This window comes from Ammospiza nelsoni, chromosome 2 (assembly GCF_027579445.1).
Source record: "Ammospiza nelsoni isolate bAmmNel1 chromosome 2, bAmmNel1.pri, whole genome shotgun sequence".
NCBI classification, from domain to species: Eukaryota; Metazoa; Chordata; class Aves; order Passeriformes; family Passerellidae; genus Ammospiza; species Ammospiza nelsoni.
In genome coordinates, this window is record NC_080634.1 from 10730243 (window position 1) to 10747745 (window position 17503).

The 17503-nt window shown below is 36.1% G+C and overlaps 1 protein-coding gene across 2 annotated transcripts; it reads right to left on the reverse strand.

Moving 5' to 3' along the window:
• Positions 1-431: 431 nt before the first annotated feature.
• On the reverse strand, positions 432-17482 carry LIPI (lipase I). 2 transcript variants are annotated; one of them, XM_059466940.1, is made up of 10 exons: positions 17324-17482; positions 13618-13994; positions 11622-11730; positions 10671-10772; positions 9562-9651; positions 8320-8487; positions 6809-6901; positions 5277-5385; positions 4759-4932; positions 432-1236 (listed from the first exon to the last, which is right to left on the reverse strand). In XM_059466940.1, exons 1-10 carry the CDS (start codon positions 17370-17372, stop codon positions 1149-1151), a joined length of 1359 nt encoding a protein of 452 aa, XP_059322923.1. In that variant the 5' UTR covers positions 17373-17482; the 3' UTR covers positions 432-1148. The 2 variants fall into 2 exon arrangements, with proteins under 2 accessions (XP_059322923.1, XP_059322924.1); XM_059466941.1 differs by lacking the exons at positions 13618-13994; positions 17324-17482 and adding an exon at positions 12763-12843.
• Between the last annotated feature and the right edge of the window lie 21 nt (positions 17483-17503).

Consider the following 17503-nt stretch of genomic DNA (forward strand, 5'->3'; position numbering starts at 1 on the left):
CTTTATTCCATGTTCCTTACTTACCCAGCTTTTGACTCACAACAAAAGATAAAATTCCCAGGTTTTGGACATCCCATTCCACTGACATTCAGATGAAATTGGTTAATAGGTTCAACCAAGCATTGCTGTCAAGTGTAGTGACAGAGGGGGACGTGGGAGAGGAAGGAAATGGGTAGTGTACATAGGAAGCATTTGCATGAGAAAGCAGCATCAAACACAAAACAGCCTTACAGAAGATAAATACATCTCTCCCATCTCTTCCCCAATCAGCTCCATCAGGAAAGGCAGTGTGGGACAAGAATACCTCCTCCAATTCAGAAAAACATGTTATCTTTTTGTACCATTTATTCCTGCTCACATCCCAATAGGTGGAAAGCTTTCATCAGTCTCAGTGTGAACAGCAGCTCTAATTCCAAGAGGCCCAAACAGAAGCAAAATGTAAATACATTTATTTCACTTCTAAGTTATTCTCCTCAGAATAGACTTTAGATTACTTTGTTGTTTCAGCTACACTACTCTGTCCATAGCAGTTATAAAAAAAATTTCTGAATGCCTGCAATAGCATCCATCTATGACAAAGACAACAGACTTAAACCAGAAAATTTACAAATGTACTCACAAATATTATTGTTCCACTCCTCATACTGAGATGTTACATAAAGAGAAAATATGAATTAATTTCTCCAATGAACACAGCACAGCAAAACTGTTGTGTATTAGAGCCGTAGATCACATGGACAGTATATTAAATTCATTTAGTAGACTGATAGTTATGTTTCCACGTAAAAGCCATTACAAGTAATAAATATTTAAATATATATATGACAAATAACATGCCAGGATTATGCAGATAATTCATATTTAATTCAGCAGTTGCTTCATTGCTAACAAAGAGTAATGAACACACCACTGCATGTTCTCCACCATGATACATTTACTTTACTCAAGTAATTTTCCAGGCACATACAAGTCTGAACTTTTCAATTAATTGCAGCCTAAGGCACCCAGAGCAAGTAATGCATATTATCAGGTAGACTCTTGAAAAAAATCTAGCTTATCTCATTTCCTTTCTCATTGCAGTCTTTATCCTGAGGAAGCATCAAAATGTCACTGCCCTGAGAGAAATTAGGTTAGCAGGAGCTCTCTTTTCATGTACCCTTCTTAGGGCAAGGAATAGGTTTGAAGATCACTTCAGTGTTCTCCACCAGTATTAAATCGTATCTGCATAGCTGAGGCCTACAAAAGCAGAGAAAGAAAAAAATCACAACAGAAAAAGTTAAATTTAACAGAAAAATATTCCAGTATTTGAATTACTAAACCTTCAGTATTAACCAGCTCTCTCAGAGACAGCACTCAGGACAAGAAATGTCTCCTTGTCTAAGTTTGTACCTTATTTCATGCATTCCTAGAGTAGCTTTGATGGACTGAAAAGCAACCAAACATCAGCTGGATGATGCAAACAAGTGTATCACACTGGTCTGAAGTACAAAGATGCAGCATTTCATCCATTACAGCTATTAATCTGCATTCAAATCAACTCTTTAGCAGCATGACCCAAAATCTGCACAATTCCTGTTAACGCAGGGCCTGAATAATTTATTGAGTTCCCTAGATAGGGAAATTTCTGCTTTCATTTTACATAGGAAAGTAAAGTACCACATCATAATATTTTCTATTTCACTTGCAATGACAGCATGTGTAAGAAATTTTAATGCAAGAGAGCAATCTGTCTTCTCAACAGCTAGAAAACTCACAGCTGACTAATACCACATGAACACACAAAAAGGTCACAAAGGGAGCCACATATACAGGAAAAACATGCATTTTGAGGTCAACATAAGTGCTCTGCCTTTTAGGGCAGAGGCAGGTCACAGTCCTGCTCTTCATGCACTATTGTAATGTATGGAGAGAGGAAAATGACAGGAAATGAACAGGAAAATGAAAGACACTCTCAGATGGAACCTCCATAGCACACAAGCCATAAGACTAATTTTATTTAAAATTATCTTCTCTATTTCTCTGAACTCATAGACGTGGCTATACCACACAATTCACCTCGGCCTGGGAAGTAGAACACAGTGGAACAGCAAAAGGAGAGAACAGCACACCAGGCATTTCCACTGTTGCCCATTCTCATAATATTTCCTACCAGTTAAGGCTCCATCTGTCTGTATGCAAAAGGAATGTCATTTCTACTTAAAAATATCACTCCTTTTAAGGTCTCCACAAAGTTATGACAGTAATTTTATGATTAAAAATATCAAGATTAATTCTGGTGTTCTGTACAATGCAAAGCATAGAATTTGATCCAGTCCTTCATCAACAATTTGTTTTGATTTAAATTCAATGTTTCATTATTAGAGTATTTTTGTAGTATTATTTATATCTAACTACAGGGGCCAAAATACCTAGCCAAATCATAATGAATATGAGAAATAACATGTTATGTTTTCCAACACATTTTATATCATTTGAAGTGCAATCCATCTCAGCTTGTGATTACTGATTACAGGAATGCCTCACAGGAGAGCAGCCCTGAGCAGGGAGCAGATTCACCAACAAGGAGCAAAACACAAAAAATGTTTTTGTCAGGTAAGGCTTCCTTAACCCCTCAACCCAACTGGCTTCTCTGCTGTCTACTAAAAATCATGGGCATGCCACACTTGCTCAGAAGAGGTATTTGCAAGGTCTTATTTACAATATCTCTGTTCTTGTTTTGGTCAGAAAACCCTGAGGTGTCCGGCTAAATATCTTTGAGTCATTTGCCTTCCTCTTTAACTGCATCTGAATTCACTGACAGGTTCATAAGATTTTGGGGATAACTGACACCTGGACATGCACAAGTTAGCAAAGCTCTCCGGTTTCGTGGGTGAGCAGAAATTATTTATCTCAAGGGTCAGAAGAAGAGTATGAAAATTTTGTGTATCTTTCACACTCCCATACTCACACACCATCTCTGTGAATAGTGGATCAGCCCAGCAGACAATTGTCTGTGATATTCCCCAAACTCCCACAGTTTGCCATTAACCCAGACCTGGGCAGACAGACTCCTATTGTCTTTAATCCCTGCATCTGTCCCCTGGTTTTTATCTACTACTTTATTGTGAAAAGTTCAAATAGTTTTAACATAGCTTCTAGCTGATCATCCTGTATTCAAGTAATTGTTGTAATTATATGTAAATAAGGTAAATATAGGTTGATATAATTGCAAAGAGCAATTAGGTAATTATACCAATAGTGCTTTAACACCTGCATTTAAATTACGTTCACATGCTGATTCAATGCAGTATTTTTCACTGTTCTCTAAAAGTATCTGACATGCCTCTACAGCTGCAATCTGATGAGGTTCCACAAGAAGGACTTTAGTGGATCTTATTTTAAAGCACATCAAGTGCATCTTACTTTTAAACTAACAAGAGTCAGACTAACAGGAATGAAAACTCAAACCCTATAAGGGTTGTTCATTGAAAATCTTTTTTGTTGCTTGCTAAATCATTATCTGAGAAAGCCCCAAGATCTGACGGGCTTACACAAAATGTACCTTCTGATTTATCACCACTGGGCTGAGAAAAAAATTGGAATATGATTTAGAACTTTTCACCCTCTCTCATCACCAAATGCTTTGAAATACAATCATGCCATTTTCACCTGAGAGCTTGAGACTTATGTCTTTCAATAAGTTAATCAAGTCAAATGTATGTACATTCTAGGGGACTATTTCGATTACTGAGTGTTTTGTTTCTTCCTAAGTTTCTCCCATCCATCTCTTTCTCTTCCTCAGTAAATCTAAAATAGTAGATTAATTTAAGAAGGTTTCATAATTTTTGCAAAGTACCATAACCAATTCTTACTAGGCTATTATCATGTACCATATAAGAAATCCTCAAATGTTGCATCTCAAGTTAATAAAATGTACTGACTTAAGACTTAATAAATATTGTAATATTATTTTCATTCATGACTCATTTGCTATTACTTATTTATTATGCATTTTTAGGTTTTTATTTTAAATTTTATTTTATATTCTGACTTTATTGAATCTGCCATTAATAAGCAACAAATTAACTCTCAAATGAAGTACTCCTGCTACTCCTGGATGTTTCTTACCTAGTCCATGTAACATGCTCTTTTCACAAGATGTAAATACAAAATTTAACTGCTAGAGTTACTGTATGAGTAAATTTGGAGATTTAAAAATGAATATATGGTAACAATGCTGAAATATTTTAAACCAGAATTAATAAAAGCTTATTAATTAATTTTTAAAAGCTTATTAATTAATTGTAATTAAACTCAATTACAAAAAATCATTTTAGCTGTAAGCAGACACAGACTGTGCTCTGGTCTCAGAACTTTTTGCCATCATCAGTAAGGCCAAAAATCTATTCCATTCACACATGCTGCTGAAGTGCTCCATTTCACCCCTGAGTGTGAAAAGCTGCATACAGACACATGAGAAAATCAGAAAAGTACTTGATTAATTTTATCTCATGAGGATGCTGGCCATGCAAGTCAGGCTGGTCCATGAAAGCACAGCTGTGACACAGCACGTGTGACACCTCTGTGTACAAACTGCTGTGCACTAAATGTTAATGTACACAGCAGCTCTTCCATGTGACAAATCTGATCATCAGGATGATGAGAAGAATATTCATACACTTGGGAATATGCAATTAAAAAGAATAAGTGCAGGGTTACTGAGAAGTCATCCTGAGCACCTTAGTTGATACCCAGCTGTGATACATGACAAACACTCACCTTGTTGGATTATTGACAGATTTCAGCTTCATCTGAAGAACCTTAAGCTTGCTTCTTGGGCCTATTAAAGCCTTCGTAGTAAAGGTCAAGGACATTTTTACAATTTTTTCGATGTCTCGGGGAAATCCAGTCAGTATTTTGACACTTTTATATTGCTGAAAAGTTGAAGCTTCGCTAAAGAAAAATATTTAGTCAGCCTTTTGTTAGCTGAGTAATATTCATTACTGCTAAGTATTATTATTTAACTGGGAAATCTTGTGGGATATATCAAATTTGAGCATTCAGAACAAGCCCAGCTAGAATAGGATTCAAACCAGCACCAAGCAAGGATCATTTCAGTGTGAGGGCATTGCCCCTGATACTAAGCCAAATCCAGGGAATGGGGCCATGGCCAAGTCTTAACAAATTCAAGATACTTTTTCAACTTGCAAGCTAACAAGTTAAAAGGTTTAGAAAACTCAAAGTTAGTCCTATAAAGTGATTTCTAAAAAAAGATTTAAAGACAAAGAACAACATACCTACTCATCTGCGACTCTGTGTTTCCAGCATTATCCATTATTTTAACTTCAATGAAACCTCTCCTAGTGCTTTTATTCCAGGTAATAATTTCCAATATGTAGTTATACACTGCAGGAAGAAATAGGAAATCGTGAGAATCAAATAATGATCTCAACAGCAAACAGTTGATATCCCCACCCTGTTAAATGTATTTACTGGCAGGTGATAGGAATAGTGACTCTTTACTTTCATCCTCCCTGTTCAAAGGAGAATGAAAAGCTGACCTGCTGCTGACCTGCCTGGTGCCCTCACAAACCCTGACATGGCATGTGGCCAAAAAATTATCATTATTATCATTCTCTACTAAAAGACCAGGACTCATATGAGGTCCTGTCTTGTTCAAGTTAACAATATCTAATAACTAAGGCTTTAATTAATGAATACACTCTTTTTCAGACTGGTTTGCTTTGCTTCCTGACTTAGCATATTTTTCTTCTTCTTGATCTTGCATATTTTCCTTTAAATTTACACTGTCATTACAATATTTCTTACTCTGTTCCATGTGCCTCCTCCTATCTCTGATAATATTTCTCTTCCTCTTTTCTCCCTTTTACCACCACCAATGAGGGGTAGGGGAGAACAGTAGTAACAGGTTTGGGTTGAGCTCAAAAACACTTGGAAGAAGAGTAATTTTACATAAATTTTACCTAAAAACAATGATGTAAAATCCATCACTTCATTCACCTCTCCTCAATCCTTTGGAGGATACAAGGATGTCAGCAAACATGACTAGGACCATCTGATCCTGGTCATAAAACTTGCCAAGAGGATGGACAAAACTAATGGGAAAACCTAATTTCACATTAATTCCCAGCAAGCCTGTCCCCATACCCTAAATGATAAAACCTTAAACACAGCTAATTAGAATTACATAATTATGTGGCTCTTTTTCAGGGTGATAGAGCCTTTTAATGCCAAGAGAAATTGGGTGAGAAGCCAGGATGGTCCTACAAGGGTAGGTAGGTATCTAAACTGTTGCAGCTGAAGCCCATGCCATGAGAGTTCATTGACACAGAATATAACTCTGAAGCAGCCAGCTGAGGTTTCCCTTGCCTGTTTTACTCCTGGGGAGTAATGGAGAAGCTTTGTTTGACTGTAGGGTGATCTCCTGGGGTAGAACATAGAGGTTTCTCTTTTTGTCCCCCACCCAGGGCAGTCTCGCTTCCCTTTCCTGCTCTCTGGAAATGGGAGCATTGATCCCATCCAAGCAGGTTGCATCAATCCAGCTTTTCCCTTCCCACTCGATTCTCATTTTCTGGCTTCCTTCCTCCTCTTGGCACTCCATCCCATTACTTTTACAGGTACATTTCTTTCCCTGTTCACACAGTATTACTTTTTCTTCTTCCTCTAGTCAGTGAACTGACCCTTAGTTAATGGTTTTTTACGTCATTTTACACAGTGGCTAACACTAACTTCTACTTTTAATGTGTTTTCACTCCAGATCAGCTAAAAAATGAGTCATAAATTTTTATGTATGTATTTAGTTACTCACAGCAGAATGGGTCTTTGCCTGAGGTATCAAAGTAAGCTTTTGTTGGTGAACTATATGGTATCAACAGCTTTTTCCATCTATCAGCATGATAACCTGAAATCCAAAGTTTAAATATTTCATTTCAGACATTTAGCAAAATCATGATACACAAATGTTTGCACAAAAGTATCTCACACCATGACAAATTTGGCTTTAATTTTCTCCAATAGCCTCAGAGAAAGAAAACTGACTAGAAAAAAGGAACCCTCTGAGTAAAACAGATTGCAGTATACAAGTATTTAATTCCTCTAATATATTAGTATCACAAAAATTGTCATAATGTAATAGTAACCTCTTTAGTCTGGGTACTAACTCCAAAAAGTAGTGCTGACAAAATCCTACAGAGGTAATAAAAACAATCCTAAAAATGTAGCCCACATATTTGCAGAGAACTTACAGAATAGCTTTCCTTTCCTTCATTTGAATCATTAAATATCTTTTAATTCTTTAGCCTATTTGTAGCTATTGTTTAATAAAATATAAGATACTCTGCAAACACCCTAAGCTCATGGATTTAACGCAAAGAAATTTACACAACTCCATGATTATTGTTTTTGGGGTTTGATAACAGTCCTTGTTTGTGGAATGGATGATCCTGTTCTCTCCCTGTTAATTTCTCTACCTAGTCTGGACAAGAAAGGTTAATTCCAGACTGCAGAGCTGCCACTGCAAAGCAGGAAGGATTGCAGCACAAGGGTGCTGCTTGTCCACTCAATTTTCTCCACCTCTACCTTAGGCATTCTGTCCAAGTGCATCAGGCTTGGCTAATAACCCTGCTGGGGAAGTCCTGGAGTCTTTCTGTCCTACTATAAAGGCTCATCATGGTTGGGGTTTTAGGAAATAACACACCGATCTATCTATGCTTTTTCTTCTAGCCTGATCCAACTAATGTAGCATGCACATCCCAGCATAAGGGTGGAAAAAATACCCAACAAGATAAAAAATTAAGTTTAACTTCTAATTATGTATATTTTAAATGTCATTCTTAAGAAAACCCTGCCAACTAGGAAATGCTCACACTGTTGCCATTCTTTTCAAACTGCACCCAAATCCTCTCTAAAAGCAACAAACACCCAAAACAATTAAAATCCCCTCCAAATAAAAGCTTTATTCCAAAGGAAGAGAAAAAAAAAAAAACCTCCAGAAATTGCTTTAAACATTATTACTCTTAAATAAAAACCACACGTCCTCTAGGGATCACACTACACTCTTAAAGCCTGAAGTGATGAACTAAGCACAAGTAGTTTTTCTCTAGAAAGGGGAAACACTGAATCCACTCCAGACTGGAAAGCATAAAGACCAAAGTGTAGGAAAATTCAGCACCTGTGCCTAACAGAGATAACTATAAAGCAGTCAAACCCATGAACTTTAAATTTAAATACCTTATTTAAATACTTGAAACTTAAATAATTTAATTACTTTAACTTCCCAGGAAATCTCACCCAGCCCAGAACAGATGTGGTAAAACTTACCCACTACTGGGCAGGACATGGGCTGGAAAGCATCACAATCCATACATTTTCCTCTCTTGTAATCCAAGTAAGAGTCACAAGGATATGTTATCATGTCACACCAGTTTTTCAAAGATGCTAAGAAGAGGAAGACAGATCTCTGATGGTCACATTTAAAATAATGCAATCCTTCAAGGAAGGAAAAAATATAAAAAGAACAATTAATTTTTATTAATTAAAAAAGGATTGTGTATAAGTAGAATCATAGAATGGTTTGGGTTGGAATGGCCCTTAAATATCATCTTGCTCCAACTCCTCTGCCTTGGGCAGGGACACATTCCACTACACCAGGTTGCTCAGAGCCCCATCCCAGCTGGCCATGAACATTTCCAGGCTTCATCCTGTGGTACATCCACAGCTTCTCCACGAAACCTGTGCCAGTGCTTTACCACTCTCTCAGTGACAACTTGGCCAAAGAAAATTACCATGAGGAACACTTGAGAGATTCTTCTCTACTTTTCTGGGGAAAAAAATTCCTTCCTTTCCAGACAAAGCAAGCTTTGGGAATTGTGGAGATGATAATTGTCCTGGCTTAAGGGATTCTCCCATAGTCACAAACACACAAGTGGAAGCCTTATGCCTCTGCAGCAGCCCTAACTGGTAGCACTGAAAGCAATTTAGTAGTGGGAAGCACTGACAGAAACAAAGATAACCAAAAAAGTACACAAAAATAATTGCCAACAACCTAACACTCATGGAACTTGAAATAAGGGAAAGTCTGCATCAAAAGTTAATGCCATAAAACTGTTTTCATTCTAGAGCCTGAAAGACATATCCAACACCAAAACCTAGTTCATCATTGCCAGCCAGGAGGAACCCAAAACACAGTGGGGATGTCGAAGCCTTGCCTTCCATGCAAGGCAAGGGATCCTGCCCAAACCACTGGGACACAAACACATTCCCCTGTGCCTGGACCCTTATAACCAGGGAAAAATAATCATCAGTATATTCAGGTTTTATATATAATACAATAAAAACCTCATAATGCCAATATTAATTATATGACGAGACAATTATGTTACAGCAAGATTATTTTCAAATATCTTGATTATTTTTCTTTTTCTGCATAGAGATGGAAAAGAAAGCATGCAGTCTCAGCTCCTGTATTACTGACAAAGTGCAGTGTAAATTCAATTCAATTTAAACTTTTTTGATTTGATCTCAAACTTTTCTTCTCATTAAATGAAACGGATTTTTATTTACCACCGAAAAATGTTTTTGGACAACCAGGCTGATACATTCCTCCATTTGGATAGAAGTCAATGGTTCCTAAAGGCTTCTTGAAACCTAGTACTAAAGTAAAAACATCATGAATGAAAAAATCCCATAAACAGAATTATGAAGGCAATTATTTATCATCACATTCACTCCTAAAATCATGGAGGTCTTAAAGAAAATTTTTGCAATTATACCATTCTTTCTGTACTGTAAATCAAGGTCATGCTATGACGTAAAAGTCAAGGATTTTTTCTTTTTAAGAAAATTATATATCTGTAAAATGCTGTACACAAATCTATACAAAATTGTGTAAGATTCCTACTGCTGCCAAAGAGAAAGAGCAGAAACAGCTCTAACTGAGATATTATTTGCATAAACAAATTTATGATATTCATATCCTCTCCAACCAAAATTCTTTCCCAGCACAATTTTCATTAGAGTAAACTTTTCCATTTTTTGCAAGACGTTAGATTCTGAACTACACTAAAATTAGCAGTAAATCAAAGTAAGAAAATTTCTATCTGTCCGGTAAAAGTAAGCAAAGATACACGAGTAAGAGTTAATTCAATCTGACCTACCTTCCTTTTTACCACACATTATCTTTATTCACAAAATGGGAGCATTACAAAAATTGGCATTTTACAGAAATGGATATAGGAAAATGCTTAAATTTTAATATTTAAGAAACTGATATGAAACTACACAAATAATGGGGCAATTGTGGTACTAAAGGTTTACTTATGGTTTTGAGGAAAAAATGAAACCAGAGATTAAAGCACAGCTGAAGCAGGCTTTACAATGCTCCTCTTTTTAACCTTACAGTAACATGATTTAGTATTTTAAGCAGTGGCTCTGTGATGTACTGAGTTGACAGAGCAGAGCCTGACTGTCTCAGAAGGGATTAATTCAGTGATAACCATGTGCTTACAGTCTCTGTGTTCATATGCACTTGCACAGCAAAAGAGCCTTCATGTTAACAGAAAATGTTCTCCTGCAGCACCATTTGGATGTTACTGAAACAGTTAATCCCTTCCTTCCCTTTTGCTTTCCTGCCTTTCCTCAAGCGGAAAGAGGAGAGTCAAAGCTGTTGTTACCATCAATATCTGAATGGATCACATCCACAAACTGCGCATCAGTAGGATCCAGCCTGTGGTCTGGCGGTTCTCCAGTGAATGAAGGGCCTGCTGGATCCAGACCTGAATAAAAACAACATTTGCATCAGAAAACCTGGGCTCCTTCTGCAGATATATAAAAGACCTGAGCCTTAATCAGCAGTAACTCTTCATTTTCTTGCTTTAAAAATTTTTAAAAAGCATGATTTTTCTCTTTAACTTGTGAAGAAAAAAAAATATTCCTACCACAAGACTGATCAACCCATATGTTGAATTTCTCTCTTTCCATAACTAGACGTGCTCATCTCCCATTTATTCAGGTGAATATAAACCAACAGCATTGGGGATCAAGTCAGGAAAATTTTTTTGTCCTTTTCCCCAGAAAACACCATACCTATTATACACTTTATAAAACCAAAATGGCCAATATAACTGCTCTCACCACCAGAACACAACTAGTCAGACACTCAGGTAGCACATCATTTAACCTAAGTGTCACCTGGATGAAGCACTCAATTTTCATTTGAGAGACTAGAGGTAACCTGTATTATATATAAATATAATATATAAATATATATTATACATATTTTGTATGAATGTATTACATAAATAAATGTATATAAAATTTATTATAAATAAACATATATAATATATTATCTAAGTTATATAATATATATTTTAATATTTATATATTATATATATTTATATTATATATATATTTATATTATATATATATATATTTATATATATTAAAAAATTAATCTGTAATTTATGTCCTGAAGGCAGACTTGCCCCATTTCCTGAACTTCTATCAGGGCTATATTTTTCCTCATGTATGTCATTAAATATTCAGTTCTCGTTTGTCGATGTCTCAGAGCTCTGACAACAATACAAGGTACAACAGAATGTGTGCACTGGGATTAAAAGCCTTACCTGTAATTCTGCCAAGTTTGCCTTTATACTTCTGGCCAACAAATCCAGCTATATGAGCACCAAGACTAACTCCAATTAAATACAGGGAGTCAAGAGAAGCTCCACCCACCTATCGGGGGAAAAACACCAAAGCCAGTCACACACAGAATTAATGGAACAGAAAGCACTTGGCTGATTTAGTTCTCATTTTTGGTCAGTACTTTAAATTATATTTCTAATTTTCTGGCTCTAAAAAAAAAAAAGAAGAATATTACAAAGTTCCTTTCAGTTTACAATCCTATATTAGTGTAGAAATTATAAAAGTGTAGAAATTATTTTCAAGTGTAGAAATTATGAAATTCTTTACCTAGAAAAATGTAAAAAGGAAGCTTGAGTTACATTTCTCCTGAAATGCCACATTAGTTAGAAGGGAAGCAGGTAAGGGAAGAGGAAGACATTTATCAGATAAAAGAAAGTTGAACCAAAACAATGAAGGAGGGAAAAAACATCTTGCCCTGCTTTATCCTTCCAATAAAATAAATTAAAAACATAATACTATTAACAAGTACTTTTGTCACACAGCTGCTGAATAATGGTGCCAAATGCACACCTTAAAATGCTTATTCTACAAAGCAGGCAGTATTCAAAAAAACCCAAATGAAAACCTACAGAAGAACTCTAAAACAGCATCAGTTGACCTAGTTGTAATCCCTGCAAAATGATGGGGTGACACACAAGATCTGAAATATTAGTATGTCTTAAAATGAATTAGGAGGGCCCCAGAGCAGCTTGTAAGTGTGAAAGTGATAGCTGTGGATGCTACAGACCCTCCTGTCCCATCACTATCAGGACTCACACACACTGTCACTGTTTGCCAGGCAGATCTGTAAACAGCAACTCGCTTAATTAATCTTCTCATAGTCCTACTTAATTTTTTTTTTATTCCATTACAATAAATCTACTGGCACAATTGCAAGCTGCTATCACTGTATCTAGTCCCAGAGGACAGATGCTGATAGGCTGAGATGAAAGGAGAGAAAGCCTTTCTCAAAACATTGGATGTTTTTCTGAAATTCCACAGGAATATTTTGTTACTACACAGTGTTGCCATCTTATTGCAGGGGTTCCCTACTGTTGTCTCCTTATCACAAAAGCTCCATACCTTCTTGGTGTTTCTCATGGACAACTCCTCAGAGCACTGACTTTCTTCTCCACAAAGCACCCACTACCCACCTCACCCAGCCACCCCACTCTTTTACAGCACTCTGCTTCTCATTGCTCACAGCTGTGGCCTGTTAAAGTCAGCCCTGCTCCTCATCTTTGATAATTGGCCCAGCTGCAGCTCTTTAGGGGTGAGATTACTCTCCACACTATCTCTACTTTCTTATATTCTATCCCCCTACAACACAGCATTCAGAATTTCTGAGAATGGCTGAGAAATAAATGGTGAGAAAAGATGAAAATTCAAGTGACAAATCAGACAACAGTGTAAATAACATCATCACGTTTTGTTCATTTGATCAATCAATAAATCTAACATCCAGTTAAAACCATTGGCATCAACTATGGTTTCAGCAAGAAGTTTATATCATCTTTGAATTAATAGTTATATCGTTGTCAGTGGCTGATTTCTCATTTAAAAGCTTTATTTACAGTAAATTAACAGTAAAAATAGTAGTGCAAAGCCTTTGTAACATGTTTATGCCACATACTATTTGAACATCTCTCCCTCCACTTTCCCACTGCTGAATTCATTCTTTCCAGAAGACCTAAAACTTCCAGCTGGTTCAAGAAATCAGATAGACTTTCAGGCACATTTCAGTGAAAGGGAATTAAGAACTCAGGTGAAGTTAAATATATGCAATAATAACTGCAAGTAAAGTTAGTAATACCTCTATAAAGAAAGGTGATTTGATATTGTTCACTGGACTTCTCTGTAGATGCATTTTAAATATCCATTCCCACTCAAACCATGCTCTTCACACTCATTCAGAACAGATCCAATGCTCTGCCTTACCAGCATCTGGTCAATATAATTCTTCAGTATTTCTGCAACTTTTCTGCAGTTTTTCACAGCAATTCTGTAAATCACAGTGGTAGCACCACGATTCCAATCAACTATAATGAGATTCATATCCTCTGAAGACAGTAAAAGCCTCTTCATGTCACCCAGCCATGCTGGAGGAGATCCTGTTGGCCTGTAGCCATGAATAACAAAGACAATTTTCTTGGTTGTATTCAGGTACTCAGATGCAGTAACATTGTGTTCAATGAGTCTCTCAGCACAATCTCGATTTTTCCTTGTGTACAGGAGTAGCTGAACATGGAGCTCTGTTCCAGAAAAAGCATGGCCTAGGTTAAGGTCTGTAAATTCGGGACATTTTTCTTCCTCATCTGAAAAAGATGAAAATGTTAAGACAGTCATTTGATGAGTTGGGCTACCTGAAATACCACCTCTTCACTTTTCTTTCCATATCTTTTTCTGCTGAAAGTGGAGAACTTCCATTTTCTTTACTCTTGACCTTTGGAAAGAGGTGTCAAAACATCAAAACGTGCACTGAACAAGGTACCACACTTTAACTGACGACTCTGCAGATACCACTATTATATATATATATATATATATATATATATATACACCACTATTATATATATATATATATATATACACATACCACTATTTTATATATATATACCACTATTATATATATATGTATATACCACTATTTATATATATATATATATATATATATACACCACTATTATATTTATATATATATATATATATACCACTACTATATATATATATATATCTAAGGCTCCTCTGAACTCTTCAAATGTGAAATTATCCCAATTTTTCCTGAACAGTGTTTCTGTATTTTCTCCTTCTAAGTACTAATTAGTAGCCATTGTTGATAAGATCTTTTACTTCACCATCAAAGGCAGGTTCTCAGAATTTTTTTACAAGAAGTGCGTGCTGGATAAACAGGAAGGCTGTTGTGGTTGTTTCTTCCTCTTTGGGCCAGAGTGGCTGTGCTGCCAATCCTTAGACCTTGTTTATTTGATCTAGCAATAAGAAATATCTGCCTGACAAAATAGGAATGATCCAGAACTCTTTCCTAGCTTTGAAGCACCATAATGGCACTGTTACCAAGAAACAAAAGCAGAAAAAAACAAAAAAATCTTGCTCTGAGTTTGAAAAAATAAGAATTAAGGTCAGTGTACACAATGGCACATGACAAACAGAAGGATTTAGCATTTCTGTCTGTACTTGGATAGTTAGGGTGTACCAGATTAAGCTGCCCAAGAAGAGGATGGAGATTTTCAAGAGTCTAAAAACCCTAAATTTCTCCCCTGTCTGGTTATCAACATCCAAAGTTCACACTTTAAAGATCTCTTTTGGCTGCTGAGTTCACATTGTGTGGATAAACCACTCCGGGATTCTGGGCAGAACACCAACACCTGTCAGTTCTCCTGCAATGGCCTCTTCACCTTTGCTATGCTGTTAGTTGGTTTTTGGCCAAGGTTCTCAGCCCATCTCTGGACTTCCAGTGGGTTACATTACTTTACACAATACATTTGTCTCTCTATTACTTGATGGCACCTTTTCAACTCTTCCATCATTAAAATCTCTGCAAAACAAGTCACTTTCAAGAAAGCAAAAGTGAGAAAAGAAATTGTGTCTTGTTAATTCCATAAAAATAATATTAAAAAAAATAAACTGAATTTCTCAGATTTTTTGAGGCATAAGAGAAGCAGTCCCAGCCCTTCTCCTTTCCCCAGAGGACAGTTCACAGGCAGAACCAAATCCACCACATCTGTGATGGACAGCAAGGCTGCATTCTCTCTTAAAGCTGCCAAAGGCAAGCGTGGGTGGCTTACAAGGTATCTGAAATATGTGTTCAATACTACAGGTCAGGCTAAGCAAAGCTGAACAATGTGATTTATGGCATTCAAGGTGCAGTAAAGATTCAGTAAAGGCACTAAAGACACTGATTCACTAATTTAGGGAACTAGCCCAGTCACCTCTAATTCCAAACCATGTATCATCTACAAGGCCTAGATTGGTCACCTCTGGGCTGGACATCACAAAAAGTAATGGATATAGTCCAAACAAGAGCAGGATTGAAGTTACACAGTGTTAAAAATTAGCTGAATCTCCCTGCTGCAAACCAATCAGATAAAACTTTCATGCCTATCATCATGTTATGACAGTAACTACAATTATTACATGGAGAAAAAGACAGAATTATATTGAAAAATAAATACCATTGTTTTCCTCATTTAAACCCATAATAATATAAATAACTTTAACTGAGATTCCTAGACAGGTTATTAACTAAGAAGTGATACAGGAAGGCAACTCATTTCAGCACTTGGACTTAACAAGAAGTTCTGAAACTGAAAACTGTTCAGCTGAAGAGGACTTGAATTTTATAAAAATAATAATCAAGAACCTGGTAAAATGTCATGCATGTGACATGATCCTGAGATGTTAACAATATGTGTCACATTTGATTTCTGGTTTTCATATATTTGTATTTTATGATAAAACTAGAATATAAATTACATTACACTAACTTCACCTACAAAGTGAAAATAAAAACCAGCCACTTGATTATAGTTTCAATGGTACAACATGAAACTCTCATTTTGCCTGATCTGGTCTTTAAATCCAAGTTTAGTCACTGATCCTTAAAATTCACTCCTTCATATCTAAAATATAAAAGATTCATGCTAAGATATCTCTCTGTATCCCTTTAAATATTTTGAATTTTTTAAATCATTTGATTGGTAGAAATAATTCTTCTAAAATCAGTGGAATGACAGTGAGATGAACCAGACAGAGTCTGTTCCATGGGAATGAGAAATTTATCATAAGGAAATTATTTTAACTGCCAAACTTATTTACTAGCTGGCAAATGTCAAAGAGAAGCAACTTGTTTACTCTTGGCTGTGAAATGACAGAAGTTATTCTTTCAAAAGTAAATAGAGAATAAAAGGGAAATGATGATGTTTTTACTGTGGAATTAGATAAGTAATGCAAATAGGCTTTATAGATTTAATACTTTGAATTGTTTAGCGAGGAGTCATAGGGGGAATTTTTTCAATCTCCTGTTTCTCCTTGAGCACTGGAAGCAATACCCAGCTGCCCTTTGTGCTCTCTTGTTGGTGTACTCACTCTTTTCTCTGCAATCAAAACACACACCTAGGCATTGGGCTGTTAGGTATGCATTTTAAGCAAGTTAATGTATAATTGTAACATTCTTGAGCACATTTGTAAGCATTTTAATTATCTTGTGTGGTTGAAAAATGGGAAAATCTTAAGTGCACAGTCCTTTTTGTAACAATTAAAAAATGCAACACATAACTTGAAAATCTAAGCACCTATCACATCAGCAACAACCAATAAACCCACATGAGTATATTAAGACTATTTAATGATTACGTCTACTTTGTACAAAGTGCACATACCTGGTAGGTCTGTGGGCAAAGTACAGCCACAGATAAAGTACCAGGCTTGGTTGTATTTACTTTAAAACAAAAATTTATGTCTCAGTTTCAAAGTTATTGAATTCTTTTTACTAATCATCTGCTCCTTAGGCATAATTCATAAGATTTTAGCTTAATCTTTTGGCCAATTTAAATGAAGGAATATTCATTTTTTTTAATGTTTGATTAAAGCAAAGATTCCACATTACAAGCAAGCTAATGGTTCTTACCTGATCTCACCCAGTATATCAAACAGAGGAAGAAAAACAATTTCAGCATGTGGAAGTGGAGCAAAAGTGATGTGTAATATCCCAAAACAAATGGCAAATTGAGTGTTTCCTTATGCCAGATGTCTAACACAACTGAGGGACACCAAAGAAGCGAGTGAGTAGGAAGCAGAAAATAAAGCT

Bases quoted from the DNA above. Each gene is read 5' to 3' on its own strand.
- LIPI (XM_059466940.1), bottom strand. From the start codon at position 17,372: ATGCTGAAATTGTTTTTCTTCCTCTGTTTGATATACTGGGTGAGATCA. The intron at 10,773-11,621 runs GTAAGGCTTTTA...GTTTTTATTCAG, and splicing joins CAAACTTGGCAGAATTACAG to GTCTGGATCCAGCAGGCCCT. The intron at 6,902-8,319 runs GTAAGTTTTACC...TTTGGATTTCAG, and splicing joins CATGTCCTGCCCAGTAGTGG to GTTATCATGCTGATAGATGG.